The sequence below is a fragment of the Heteronotia binoei genome, chromosome 8, assembly GCF_032191835.1.
Source record: "Heteronotia binoei isolate CCM8104 ecotype False Entrance Well chromosome 8, APGP_CSIRO_Hbin_v1, whole genome shotgun sequence".
Classification (NCBI taxonomy): domain Eukaryota; kingdom Metazoa; phylum Chordata; class Lepidosauria; order Squamata; family Gekkonidae; genus Heteronotia; species Heteronotia binoei.
Window position 1 is genome coordinate 6,155,267 of NC_083230.1, and position 15,414 is coordinate 6,170,680.

The 15,414-nt window shown below is 43.8% G+C and overlaps 1 protein-coding gene across 1 annotated transcript in view; it reads right to left on the reverse strand.

Annotated features, from left to right (window-relative positions):
• Positions 1–15,414, reverse strand: part of RELN (reelin) — a 659,346-nt gene that overhangs the window by 57,874 nt on the left and 586,058 nt on the right. The window contains exons 48-50 of the mRNA XM_060246073.1: positions 11,558–11,698; positions 4,133–4,310; positions 2,803–2,996 (exon numbers count right to left, since the gene is read on the reverse strand). Of these exons, the coding sequence (XP_060102056.1) occupies positions 2,803–2,996; positions 4,133–4,310; positions 11,558–11,698 (513 nt within the window). The remainder of the gene's footprint in view (positions 1–2,802; positions 2,997–4,132; positions 4,311–11,557; positions 11,699–15,414) is intronic.

Here is a 15,414-nt window from a genome sequence, read left to right on the forward strand (position 1 = left end):
AGCAACACAGAGCTTAACTTTCAGTCCTGGGAACTGAAAGTGCTCCATTGCTTCTGTTTGCTGAGGGGTCAGAGATTTCTTCCAGCCCCGAAGCAAGCAGAAGCAACAGGGAGCTTAACTTTCAGTCCTGGGCTCCGAAAGTGCTCCGTTGTTTCTGCTTGTTGAGGGGTCAGAGATTTCTTCCAGCCCCGAAGCAAGCAGAAGCAAGGTGGAGCTTAACTTTCAGTCCTGGGCTCCAAAAGTGCCCTGTTGTTTCTGCTTGCTGAGGGGTCAGAGAATTTTTCCAGCCCCTAAGGAAGCAGAAACAAGGTGAAGCTTAACTTTCAGTCTTGGGAGCTGAAAATGCCCTGTTGTTTCTGTTTGCTGAGGGGTCAGAGATTTCTTCCAGCCCCTAAGCAAGCAGAAGCAACAGGGAGCTTAACTTTCAGTCCAGGGCTCTGAAAGTGCTCCATTGTTTCTGCTTGCTGAGGGGTCAGAGATTTCTTCCAGCCCCGAAGCAAGCAGAAGCAACAGGGAGCTTAACTTTCAGTCCAGGGCTCTGAAAGTGCTCCATTGTTTCTGCTTGCTGAGGGGTCAGAGATTTCTTCCAGCCCCTAAGCAAGCAGAAGCAACAGGGAGCTTAACTTTCAGTCCTGGGCTCCGAAAGTGCTCCGTTGTTTCTGCTTGTTGAGGGGTCAGAGAATTCTCCCAGCCCCTAAGCAAGCAGAAACAAGGTGGAGCTTAACTTTCAGTCCTGGGAGCTGAAAGTGCCCCATTGTTTCTGTTTGGTGAGGGGTCAGAGAATTCTTCTGGCTCCGAAGCAAGCAGAAGCAACTGTATGATGATGGCAGAATGGAGAAGGATGCAGCTGAGGCCTGGAGGCTGGTTAGGGGCCCCAAGTCAGGGGGCCCTGCCTAGCAGTCAGGGGGCTGTGTCCCCACAGGCCCCCTCGTAGCTACGGGCCTGTGCACCAGATCATAAAGAGAGAGCTGAGTTAAATGACTGTTCTGTGCATTGCTGTAATGATGATTAACTACAAGGACAATTCAAGTGGACACATTTTCTCTGCCAAGTTACCATGACAAGGAATTCAATCCTGATTTAGCTTTTGCCACACAGCAGAGCCAATTTTTGTTTTTAGAAATGTGTTGTTCTTAGGCCCTACTAGAATTCTTTGCAATTTTCTTTTCATGTATGTATTCTTATGTAAACTGCTTTCTTATGAAAATCAAACGATACTATTTGTTATTGTAGGTCATGCTGGCATTATAACAAGGTTTTATCTGTAATCCCAAAAGAATCTGCTAGAAGCACAGAACCAATGTCTAGAGTAGGGCCACAAGGCTGAAACTCTCACCCCACAAATGGTTTCCTCTTGACTCAAGGAAGAGAGGTGTAGAGGTGAGCAGAGATGAGTAACAGTGTATTTGCACAAGCTGACATCAAGAGCAGAAGACTCTCATCTGTAAAATTTAAATGGACTATGGATGAAATTATGGACTGAAAATTTAAAAGAATGTAGGAATATCGAATATTGAGTTATTCTGCTCGATGTTGTGAAATACGTTATTCTTACTGGATGGATATTATTATGAGAATTCACTTTTGATAATGAAATAGAACTTTGAAAATAATGTATTCACTGTTGTGTTGTAAAAAGTTTTTTTTTCATATATCGAGGCTTAGGTTACACAGAGGCTGTGGTTTGGTTTTTGCTACCTTTTTCGGTGATTCTCATTGGGTTGCTCAAACCGCAGTTGGAGGCAGGGGATCCTCTGGTTTGGAGGCCTTCCCCTTGCTTTAAGGTTATCAGAAAGTGGGGGCAGGGGAGATGCTGAATGTCCACTAGGCACTCCATTATACCCTACGGAGACTGGTCCCCATAGGGTATAATGGAGAGTTGATCCATGGGTACCTGGGGGGCTGTTTTTTGAGGTAAAGGCACCAAATTCTCAACATAGCATCTTGTGCCTCTTCTAACCCTGGTCCTATCTTTTTGAAACTTGGGTGGGGAGGGGAGGAGTTTCAAAAAGATAGGACCAGGGGGTTAAATTCTGTTAGTCCCAAAAGAAGGTACCCTATCCCTCAGTATTTCTAATTGTGGGAAGGCATTTAAAAGGTGTGCAGTCCCTTTAAATGTGATAGCCAGAGCTCCATTTGGAGTTTGATCCTGCTTATCATGACCTTGTTCCTGGCTCCACCCCCAAAATCTTCTGGCTCCACCCCCAAAATCTCCAGATATTTCCTGAGTCATACCTGGCAACCCTACCTTAGGCCTTAGCCTGTGATGTTATTTGAGCTGCTCAGTCTTTTTTACTGAAAGAACAGGAAATGTTTATATGTTCTTCTTGTCAAGGAATTGACCAGCCAACTGTCTTAACAAGAGGAAGAGACTAGACAGAACCTGTAACTATTCACTGAGAAGGTAGGAAAAGATGGACTGTAGAGAGAGGAAGTGTGTTGGGCTTCCCAATGAACTCTCAACCAACTTTTTAAAAAAGAGAGAGAACCTGCCTCCTAGTGGAAGGACAGGAAGGCATCCTTTGGTCTGAAGAGTGACAAGTAGGAGAAGGAATGTTCCTAACAGGGTTGTACCTATATGTGATTAATGTGTGCACAAACGGGCAGGGCAATAGGGGTGAGTCCAGCATGCTCTCTTCCACACCTCTCTCTAGGTACATTGGTGCTATACACCAATATATGGCTTATTTCCTATCAACTGCTGTCCAACCTACTGAAGTGAAGCAAGACTTTTCAAAATTAAGTAAGAAAAGCTTATAGTCAAGACTGAGTCTGTAAAAGCAACAAGAATATACTTATTACCCAGGCTTGTTGAACTGGTCATAAAAAATTTCCATTAAGATGGTCCAGGTAATGCCTCCATTCACAGAGTACTCGAGGAGAACTCCTTGGTTACGACTGTTGGGAGAAATCAGACATCCATACATAAAATAGAACTGGATGAATTCTGCATTAGTGAGGTTTAAATCCACTGTAACCAACAATCGGCTGCATCCCTGGAGAAAGAAAGAAAAACAGTGTTATGACTTCTAGGAGAAAATAATGCTTCTTGTTTGTTTAGTTTATTAGAAAGCCCAAATTACTTAAAATCCCTTTCCATTGGGAAACTTGGAAAAATGACTACTCTCAAAGGCAAAACCCAGGCCTCAAAGACATAATATACAAAGACAGAAAGAAAAGGAGTGTGTAAGTGTATGTGTGTGTGTGTGTGTTGCTTACTGTTTTGCTATATGTGCAGGGTCAGATACAAGTTTCTGTCTACAATGAAGAGTAGGTTGGCAGTAAATGTGACTGGAATGAAAGCCAGAAACAAAGTCCAGCTGCACACACTGTTCTCTTCTATGCACATATTCTATTCTTTGTGGATCCCAGCCCAAGATTTGAATCAGAAATCTAACTTGCTTGAATTAAATAGTAATGCTACCTTTAACAAGCAAATGACTATATTTTAGAAATACATATATAGAGCCTGAACAATAGGTATTTTGCACTTTGTTGAGCAAAATGAAACTCCTTTGCCACCCTCCGAGTGCTGCCCGCTGATCTCCTTATAATGTTGAGATATATATCTATCTCAGATGGTATATAATGAGGCAGAGGACTCCAGGAATATATGAGGGGTGAACTGGAAGGCAGGATCAGGAAAAACCATCCTGTTTCCACTAGCAGAAATGGCTTAACTACAGTTAAAGTAAGGGGACTATTCATGGAAACCAAAGTTTCAAACTGGCTTCAAATTCTGCTTAGTAGGAACCTTGGCTCATCTTAACCCTGTTTAATATCATTGTTGTTACTACAGTTAAGGCCTGGTGAGAGTTCCAGAAATAAGGCAAAGGGAGATGAGCACACAAGCTTATGATGGTTTCACTGTAATTATGCAACATCTGTAAAGGGCCAGAAACTGTTCAGACTACCACAGATTTACAACATAACTTCCATGCATTATTAGATTAATATGTGCTGCCTTTTGAACTTGTTTCCCTACTGCTAGCACATGACCAATGGCTGGATGAAGATGCCGTAATTAATGCTGGATGAAAACAGATTTTATAACTACTTTGTATTTCTTCTTGTTTGGGTTGCATGCCAAAATTATGTAAAAACAACTAGTATGAACAGCAGATATACCAACCCCAGTAAAATGAAGAGCCATCCCAGAAGCCACAGCTCCACAGACAGTGCTCAGTTTCCCACCATTGATTGTTAGCCAGTTCTGACTGGATGGCGCACGGTTGAAGTTGTCCTTAAGTTGGGTGGGGAGAGCTATCTCAGGCTCATCACAGTAGAGCCCACCCCAGTTTTCATCACACCTACAAGTAAAGGCAAACAACTCAGTGGAACAGATTTTCTATAAGCATCCTCAGTAGGCGGTCTGTTCCCTCTATGAGTGCCTCTTTCTCACTGATAAAGTAGTTTGAGATGGAGTACAGTATGTTCTACTATCATGAGGCATCTGTGCATCCTGCTAGAGGATTCCCTCCGCCTGTTTTCCCACTCACCTGTGCTCCTCACTTGGAGGATACAAGCTGAAGAGGGCCCAGAGTCACTCCCCCCCCCCAAATGCAGTTCCAGAGAGATCACCACAAAGCCAGACACAATGGCCAGAGATGCTGAAGATGCGGACTGACACATCTTTCCCTCTCTCTACCATTGGGAGGCAGTGCCGGATAAAGCCCTAGGCAGTCAAAATCTCGGGGCCCCCATGTAAATTATCTCACAGTCGGAACGCCCGCCCTGCCACCCATGGCCCCAGCTTCAGGTGTAAACATTCAATGGTTGATACGTTATCAGTTAGTCTCAAGACTGAAGGAGCTCATGCGTATTGAAGGTGGAGTTCTAAGAGATGTGACTGAATTTGAGCAACTGATTTTAAAATAAAAAGAGCATTTACTATGATAGATATATAAGATTTTACTCCAGCTCAGGCCTGTAGCCACCGGGGGGGGGGGGGCTATGGGGCCCTGCCCCCAACTTCTAGGAAGCCCCCCCCAACTCTGGGCCCCCAACTGATGACCTTAATTCCTTTCTTCCTCCTCCCTCCCCACAATCCAAATCACACAGGAGAGGTGGCAGGGGCAGCTGCCAGTCTCCCTGCATGATTTATAGCACCCCCCCTCCCTGGGTGCGATTTGTAGGCCTCCTTGCCTGATTTGAAGGCCATCCCTGCCAGCAATTCAAATCACACTGGAGGGCTGGCAGAAGCTGTTTGATGAGGCCTTTAAATGGCATGAGGAGGCTGGTGGCTGGTTTTGCCGGCTCTCCCACATGATTTGAATTGCTGACAGGGTTGGCTCTCAAGCCACGTGGAGGCTGTGGACTGGGGGGGCATAGATTTTTTAGGTGATAGAGGGATTTTTAAAAATTCAGGTACCCTCTGAATTTTTAGAAAGCCCCCCCTCCACCTAAAAAATCCTAGCTATGGCCCCACTCCAGCTAGCAATGGAAGATGAACAAGTGAAAAAAAAATGTATAGTTAAGTGGATACAAAATCTTAAAGAACAGATACCTATGCAACAATGGGAACTACTATGGGTAAAAGATATCAAATTTACAGTCAGCCAGACACTAAGAGAAAATTGGTACAAAATGTTTTTCAGATGGTATATAACTGCAAAGGACATTGAGAAAGCACATAAAAACTACAAAGGAAAATGCTGAAAATGTCAAGACACAGATGGAACCTTTCAGATGTAGTGGACTTGTAAACAAGCATAAGGATATAGGAAAGAAATACATCACAAAATGCGGAATATATAAAGTTTAATTTCCATTATAGGCAAACTATACACCAAGCATCTATTAACTAAATTAACTCCCTGGATGTCCCAGCAAAGAGTCTCGGGCCCTGAACAAATCGGGTTTCGTAAGGGTAAATCAGCTGTAGATCATTGTATCACTCTAGCACACCTGGCAGACAAATATACTACCCCTAGGAATTCCAAACTTTATGCAGCTTTTTTGGACCTTAAAGGGGCATTCGACTCTGTAGATAGAGAGCGACTATGGATTAAACTCCATCAACTGAGCATCGATAAGAGACTTCTCAAATTAATAATAACTCTACATTCCTCCATCACTTGCCAAATCAAAACCTCAACTACTGGGGAACTTACACCTAAAATTCCCTTCAATAAAGGAATTAAACAAGGATGCATACTTGCTCTTTTTTTATTCACTCTGTTCCTCAACAATTTGGCTCTTGTACCAACAGAAGTACACTGCCACCCCCCGAAAATGAGCTCTTTGCGTGTACCCATCTTGTTCAACGCAGATGACACAGTAATCCTTTCTCGTATGAGGGTTGGGCTCAGATGACTGTTGAATAAATGTCTCAGTTTTTTTCAAGAAAACAAACTGCATCTGAACGATGAAAAATCTAAGATTCTGTTTTTTGCTAAGTCTTGTAAAATCCACAAATGGCTATTTGATGGGAAAGAAATAGAAAGGTTAGGCATTTTAAATACCTTAAAAAAAAGGGTAAAGATAGTCCCCTGTGCAAGCACCAGTCATTTCCGACTCTGGGGTGACGTCGTTTCACAACATTTTCAATGCAGACTTTTTTATGGGGTGGTTTGCCATTGCCTTCCCCAGTCATCTACACTTTCCCCCAGCAAGCTGGGTACTCATTTTACCGACCTCGGAAGGGTGGAAGGCTGAGTCAACCTCAGGCCAGCTAGCTGAACCCAGCTTCTGCTGGGATCTAACTCAGGTCATAAGCAGAGAAGCTCGGACTGCAGTACTACAGCTTTACCATTTTGTGCCTCGGGGCTCTTCCTTTAAATACCTAGGTCTCCATTTTAGTCACAATATGTCCTGGTCATGTCACCGTAAATCTACAGTTAACTTAGCAGCCATTACTACATCAGCCATTTCCCGGTTTTTCTTTAATAGGGGCAACCAGTTTGTTCCAGCGGCTTTAAAAATCTATAAGGCCAAAGTAATCTCACAGCTATTGTATGGTATTCCAGCTTGGGTCCTGTACTAACAGAAGTCCTTTGAGTCCAATATTGAAAGAATTCACTCCAAATTTGTTAGGAAAATCATGGGCTTCCCATTCTGTGTCTCATATGCCACTCTTTGTCTAGAAACAGGCCTCAATATGTTAGAAACTAGAGCATGGCTTATATCAATCAGATATTGGCTATGTGTGCACTATTCCGCTAACTGTGGGAGTTATTTATATCAAATGCTGTCTGAATCCCCCTCGTCCAAATGGATTTCCTGCATAGAGAGGAAAATAATCACCTTAGGTTTGTCTATGGATTCTCTTTATATGCTTCCTCTTACAAACGCATATTATATAATTAAACACAGAATTTTAGATATTACAAAAACTAATGAGTGCTGCAAATAAATCTTGCTCCCCTCTGAATTTTGGAATTTCTCCAACTATTGGTCATCTGCCTTCTTATTTATCAACTCTCCATGTTCCAAAACTGCATAATTTACCCTTTCCAGATGCAATACAATCCCATCAGCAGTTACCTATGGTAGATACTAAAAATCCCACTTTCATTAAGACTTTGTATATGTAATTTAAAACAAGTTGACTTGTCCCATATTCTTCTTTATTGTCCCCTATATGATACTATACACCTTAGGTTTCAAGATCCAATTCTGTTCAATATGACAGGTTGCTCAGATGCTGTAAAGGTTTGCCATCTTCTGAATGATTTGTTATCTGAAATAACTGAAAAGGTTGCTTTATTTTTGAGTCTGGTAATCAAGGATCAATTGTCCAATGTACAGACAATGCATATGACTGTTTTTATTATTTCTGTAGCTGTTTGTTTGTTTATAACCTGATATATGCCAATATATTAAAGTTTAAAACTATTTATGCAGCAAAATGGAGATTAGACATCTGTCCACATTTAGAAGAGTGGGAAAATAAACTTGCTGGATATGCAGTAATGGCAAAGTTAACCTATTTGAGAAACAGGTCTATTACGAAATCTAAGGAAAGATGGAGTAGGATGTTTATTATGCTAGCAGGAGACAAACATAATGTGAGAAAATATCATATACAAATGTATGGTAATGAAATCGAAGAAGAATTTAAACCTGTTCCAAATTTAATATCACAAATATAAATGAGTTCTCTATATGAGATATATCATAGACTTTCTTTTACACCATGATATACTACTTATGTATTAAAGGTTCTAATGAATATGTAAAAGTTGCAAACATACGTTATGCTGAATATGAAGTAATGATGAAACTAGTGTAGTCAAAATGGATTAGTTATGAAGTTTGAAACTTAAAAAGTAAATGAGGAATACAGTGTACTCCACTAATATTTCTAAACTTTTAAAACAAGTTGGAACATTTGAATGTGATTAAGACTTTTATTTTCCCCAAATTTTTATATTTGTTTAGAGCTTTACCCATTCATTTACCACATAGTACCATTAGTAGGTGGCAAACCCTACTGAATCATTTTGTATGGAGCTATAAAAAACCAAGGGTTGCTTTCTCAACTCTCTGCCATCATTCCGACAGTGGTGGCCTAGCCTACCCAAATTTATATTTATTTTATTCAGCGAAGGTACTTTCAGGCTTTTTAAAAGCAGTTTATGCTAAAGATACTCCTGACTGGGTGGTAATAGAAGAACAACATTTAACTCCACTGAAATACCATGAATATATGTGGCTGGAAAGGTCATGCAGACCAAGCTGGCTGTTACAGAGCCCCTTTTTGAAAGCAATAGTGAGTATATGGGATAACAATCGCAAGAGATTGGCCCCTCCTATCTCTTTAATTGCTACCTTTTTGAGGCAACCCTGGTTTGTTCCAGTGGCAAAGCAGGACTCTTACGGTTTTTGGAGCAGAAACTCAATAAAATTCTTGTTTCAATTAATCGTTGGGAGCTCAATTTTGTCAACGGTTGAACTGAGAAAGAAACTAAATTGCCTTCCTTCTTGGTTTGAGTATACTCAGCTAACACACCTTTTAAACTCCCCAATGTTGTTAGCAGCTAAATTATGTCCTAAAACTGATTTTGAACGATTTTAACCAAAACCGTGATGATTTTTAACCAAAACAGTAAACATACTATCTCTAAATTGTATCACGTGTTATTGTTAGATCATTTTAGACAGCCGCCTTCTTATGTTGTACGTTGGCATAGAGATTGTGATATGATTCTTGATGCAGACCATTGGGATTCTATATGGTCATCAGAAGCTTTTAACACCAATTCACTCAATACTTTGCAGTTAAATTATAAAATACTTTTAAGGTGGTATTATACTCCTATACGTTTAGCACGTATTTTACCAGACTGTTCCCCTTTGTGTTGGAGAGGGTGTGGCCAGAAAGCTTCTTTTTTCCATTGTTGGTGGGAATGTGAGAAAGTCGTAAGCTTCTGGAAATGTATTATCCAAAAGGTGTCAGAAATTATGGGTGTTCGCACTCCATATACTCCAGATTTCATATTATTGTATAACTGGTTAGATTCGAAAATTCCATCTAGGCATCGCTCATTGTTGGTAACTCTGCTGACAGCAGCGAAATCTGTCATAGCTACCACATGGAAAAGCCCTAATTATTTAAGTGTTGATCAATGGTTTTCCAAAATTTGGGACCATATGGCCATGGAAAAAATTGCATCAGGTCTTAATTCTATAGATCCCTACATGGCCCATGAAAAGTTTATTGCAAAATGGTTTCCGATAATTGAAAAGTTAGACAACAATCCTTGCTATGTAAATTCACTCTTGAAATGTGAGAGTTATAATTTTCTGTTACTAATGTAAATATGGTTAGTTTTGGGCAGGCCGTTTGGTTGTAATTCGAAATATTTGGTTACAATTTGTTTAGGGTTTTTTGAGGATATATGTACACATATTTTTAAGAAGGATTCTTTTGACTATTTTGTATGTATACAATTTTATTTTATGTTCGTCTTTCTGTGGTGTCGAATAATTTTTTTTTTTTTTTTAAAGATACTGAAATGCTGGTAAAATTTATAGAGGCTCTTGGCGGCCTCGAGAAAGTCACAGCCAGCTGACAACAGGCAGCCACCAGGGTCTGCTCCACAGGGTCCTAGTGCACCCTCACTCTTTGTCGCCCGCCAGAATTGCAGGAGCATGGAAGGCTCAGACAGGCACCCAGCCTACGAATGGCCGGCAGGCTCTAAGTGTGGTGCCCAACCCACAAATGGCTGGCCCTTCTTTTGTGTGCCAGTTGCAAGTGGCTCACCTGGAAGCTGGCCAGCTGGTGGGGTGTGCCTGTGGCCAGCCTAGGCTTTCTCCTACCGAGCAGTAAAACCCTATGCAGGCTCGTGCACATTAAAAAAAATTGGTGAGGCCATATCCCATTTGTGGCGCTGCATAGGTCAGCCAGCAAGTGCCCTGTGACTCCTTTCAGTGTGCAGCTGCCTGAGGGCAGGGGCAAACCTAGCTGGGAGTGAAGCAGGCAGCCAGTGGCAGCAAACGAGGTCATGCTGCTCCTCCTGCAGTCTGTGATGCCACTAATCATGTTGGGGGTCCCCAAATCAGCGCCCCCTTGAAGGCTGGCACCCTAGGCAGGTGCCTAAAATGCCAGCCATGTATTCCGCAGACATTCTTCCACCTCTGCTGCTGTGAGGGAATCCCTTGACTCTCTCCGGTGTTTCTGTAATGAAGACAGCTCGGACTGATGAAAAGTGAAGTTTCCCAGTTTTCTTTTATCCTGTCTTTTCTGAGCAAGAGATGTACCAAAGTAGCCCCATGCAAGGAATATGCCTTCCATCAGATTTGTGCTGCAATATGGTCATCGGTTTATAACATTGTACACTTGGCACAGGGGTGGACTGGGAGGAAAAACTGGCCCAGGAAAAAGGTTCACTCCCCCAAAGGAAGAGGGGAGAAAACGTTTGCCCCACCAACCCCAAGTGTCTCCTTCACCATGTGGGACTTGGCTGGGCCATGTACCTCCTTCTCTGCTCAGCATGGATCTCGGCTAGGCCACATGCTTCCATCCCCTCATGGCACAAGGCTTGTCAGGCCGTGCGCTCCCTTCCCTGACTGGCTCCAGGCATTGGCTGCAAGCCGAAGCTGCCACTCACTGCACACAAAGTGAGTCCTGCTGCCTTGCAGAGGCAATCACCTGCAGTATGTGAGATGAGACCCACCTCTCACTTGGAAGTGGGGTGGCCTTGGAGGAGGAGGGGAGGTGATTGGCCCGTTGGGACTTTTTCTGGATATCCCTTATGGCTAGTCTTCCTTTGTCTTGGCAGCTCTTTCGAATTTGGAAGAATAAATATTGTTTCTCACCTGCATACTTGGAACCCCCAACTAGAATTTGAATTAAATCCCACAGTGTTTCCCATGGGGGATCAAAATGTGGTGGTGGAAAGTGCCATCAAGTCACAGCTGACTTATGGTGACACCATAGGGTTTTCTAGTCAAGAGATGTTCAGAGGTGGCGTGCCTCCCTTTTGTGACCCTGGTATTCCTTGGAGGTCTCCCATCCAAACAGTAGCCACAGCCAATCCTGCTTAGCTCCTGAGATTTGATGAGATTGGGCTAGCCTGGGCTAACCAGGTCAAGTGAGGATTGCAATACTTACACACAATTCCCCTGAGTGCACCTCCCATGCCCACTGCACATATCTATGCAGCCATCACCGAGATAGACGTTATCAATGGCCCACGTTTGTTGCTTATCAAATGGAGCTGGTTGGTGCCAACGGAAACGAGTTGCTTGGGACCTTGAGAGAAAATGGAAATAAGGAAAAGTAATGCTTCCAGAGTCAGTACATGAGTTAATCACCTCTAGCTCCTGATAACTCCATTTACCAAGCAATTAAATACAAGTTCATAATTTAAACAGCAGATGGCAGCATTAAATCTCATGCTGCTTTTCGTCATCCAAGTGGAAAAGATCACCATGGCCTCCGGTTAGGCAGGCAGGAAAATCTCACGCGAAAATAAGTATAACATTGGAAACAGAAAGATACATCATTGATTTGTCTATTTTTATTTATTTATTTCTGTGGATTTATATTCTTCCCTTTCCCAAATTTGGCTCAGGGCAGATTCCAACATATCAAACAGTGAAACCAATAATTACACTATTACAATAAAACAGTAAAACAATTAAAAACATTAAACATTAAAACAGTTAAGCCAGTAACAGCGTGCATAGTGTGGACGCTTAAATACACAGCCTGGTGTCCAAAGATGCCAACTATATCGGCCTGATTTTCTCCTCAGTCCAGATGGTAATCAGTATTGGTAGTCGGTGGTAAAAGTGTTGTCATTGTTGAGAGGCCAGTTAGATGGTATAGCAAGATAGGGAAGCCCACCTGCCTCAGCCAAAGACCTGGTGGAACAGCTCCGTCTTACAGGCCCTTTGGAATGGCAACAGATCCGAGAGGGCCCAAACCTCTATGGGGAGCTGATTCCACCAGGTCGGGGGCAGGGCCAAAAAAGTCCTGGTCGAGGCAAGGCAAATGTCCCTTGGGCCAGGGATGGTCAGAAGATGTTTAGTGGCCGATCGTAATGACCTCCAGGGCTCATATGGGAAGAGACGGTCCCTCAGGTATGCCAAGGCCATACAAGGCTTTAAACGTCAGTACTAATACCTTGAAGTGGATCCAGTACTCGATTGCCCACCAGTGCAGGCTGCGCAGCATTGGCCGACTGCTTGCCCATACAGGCGATTCAGTCAGCAAATGTGCTGCCGCATTCTGCACCAGCTGGAGTTTCCAGGTCAGCCTCAAGGGCAAGCCTGCATAGAGCGAGTTACAGTAGTCCAACCTGGAAGTGACTGTTGTGTGGATCACTGTAGCTAAATCCTGGGGAGCCAGATACGGCGCTTATTGTTTGGCCTGCTGCAGATGGTAAAAGGCAGATTGTGCAACTGCTGTGACCTGGGCCTCCATAGAGAGGGTGGCATCCAGTATCACACCCAGACTCCTCACCTTCTGAGCTGGCACAAGAGATGCACCATCTAGGGTGGCGAGCCAAATGCCCAATCCTAGCCCCCCCCCCCCCGACATATACAGAACCTCCATCTTGGTAGGATTAAGTTTCAGCTGGCTCAATTGCAACCGACCAGCCACTGCTTCCAATGCCCTGGTTAGATGGCCTGGGGCAGAGTCTGAATAGCCGTCCATCAACAGATAGAGCTGGGTGTCATCTGCATACTGGTGACAACCCAGCCCCAAAACTCTGGCAATCTGGGCAAGGGGGCGCATGTAGATGTTGAACATCATCGGCGAGAGAATAGCTCCCTGCAGTACATCACATTCTAATGGGTGATGCAGGGAGGTCTGCTCACCGATAGCCACCCTTTGTCCCCAACCACAGAGGAAGGAGGAAAACCACTGTAAGGCCACCCCCTGGACTCCAGTGTTGGCAAGGCAGTGGGTCATTAGATCATAGTCGACCGTGTCATACGCTGCTGAAAGATCTAGAAGCAATAGCAGCACTGATCCACCTTGATCCAGATGCCTTCTAAGGTCATCTGTGAGGGTGACCAGGACAGAAGACGGACTGGAAGGGGCCAAGGACAGATGAATCTTCCAGGAAAGCCTGAAACTGCTCTGCCACCACTTTCTCAGTTATCTTGCCCAGAAACGGTAAATTTGAAACTGGGCTATAATTGGCTAGAACCAAAGGGTCTAGAGATGACTTCTTCAAAGGTGGACAAACCACTGCCTCTTTAAGCTTGGCTGGGAATACCCCCGATGCCAGGGATAAGTTAACAATCTCCACCAAGTGCCCCTGAATGTCATCCCCACCTGCCTCGACAAGCCAGAATGGATATGGGTCCAGAGGACAAGTGGTGGGCTTCACTGCAGCCAAGATCCTGTCCACATTCTCCTGAGAGAGACCGCTGAAGTGGTTCAACATGGGACCTGAAGACAGACAACAGGCTTCCAGTTCCCTCACTGTATCAATTGCGGCTGGGAGATTATGGCAGAGAGTTGAGACCTTATCTGCGAAATAGGTCGCAAAAGCCTCACAGCCAATATCCAATTCCCTAAACTTTTGATTGCCTGTTGGCACTATAGTCAATGATCAAATTATTCTAAACAATTGAGCTGGGCACAATTTCGCAGATGCAATGGAGACTGCATAAAAGTCTCTTTTAGTGGACTTCACTGCCTTCTCATAGACCTTCATAAGTGTTCTATAAGAAGTTCTAGACTCCTCGTCATAAGACCTCCGCCACACTTGCTCTAGCCATCTAAGCTGTCGCTTCATCCTCTGCAGCTCCAAGGTGTACCAAGGAGTTGCTTTGGTGCAGCAGTGAAGAGGGCGCCGGGGCACAATTTCGTCGATGGCTGTGGAGAGCCAGGAGTACCAGTCCTCCACTAACTCATCTAGTGATCCGCCTGGGGGCATTGGATCCTGCAGAGCCTCCCGAAGCCTCTCTGGGTCTAGTTGACTCCGCGGACGAGCATAAATCTGTTCACCGCCCCAAAAGGAGGAGGGCTGCAGGTCCAGTCGAACTTTCAGGGCACAGTGATCTGACCATGGAACCATATCAACAGCTATCAGATCCGGTGTTATCCCAGCTCCAAAGACCAAGTTGAGAGTATGACTGGCCTGGTGGGTGGGAGCCGAAACAAACTGGCTGAGTTCCAGAGCCTGGGCCTGCGAGGATGCTGCATCATTAACATGGACATTGAAATCCCCCTGGATTAATAACCTGAGGAAGTCCAGAGCCCAGGTCGATTGCGTCTCCAGCAGGGTGGGCAGGCTCTCTGGGGGTCTGTTGGGCGCCCTGTACACAACCCAGATCGCCAAACTCTCCTTGGTTTCCCATACCAGACCAACACATTCAATCCCATGATATTTGGACCGGGAAGTGCCCTGAAAGAAAAGGACTCATGAATGAGCCCTGCAAACACCACCACCCTGGCCCAGTAATCCGTGATTGGTGAAGGACTGAGAACCCAGGTGAGGCAAGCTGGTTCAGGGCGATTTGACTGGCCCTCACAAACGCAGGTTGCAGTCACACATCCCAGGTCTATCTGTTGTTCCATGAAGTAATTACGTAGAGCATAGGTCTTATTGTTAATAGATGCTCTGAGTTCTTATTCATTCATTTATTTTATTTAGTTAATTTATATTCTGCCCTTTCCCCAAATGAGCCCATGTCTAGAATATAAACTATTTTATATTTATAAAACAAAAAGGATAGCCCATAGGTATGGACAAGCAGCTAAACCCTGCTCCCTCCTTTCCATTTACCTCATGGGTCTCTGTTGCTTTTCTGTGTGCTGTTTTTTTAACAATAACAAGAAGAAATCTAATTTCTACACAAACAGGTGAATATGTGAGTTAATACATATGGTTGTCCACATCATTCCTAGTTTGGCCTGAAGTCCAAGGGTTTGATCCTCTGGAAAAGTTTAGTATTTAAAAGGAATTTTACAACAGCTCTATCTATCTATCTATCTATCTATCTATC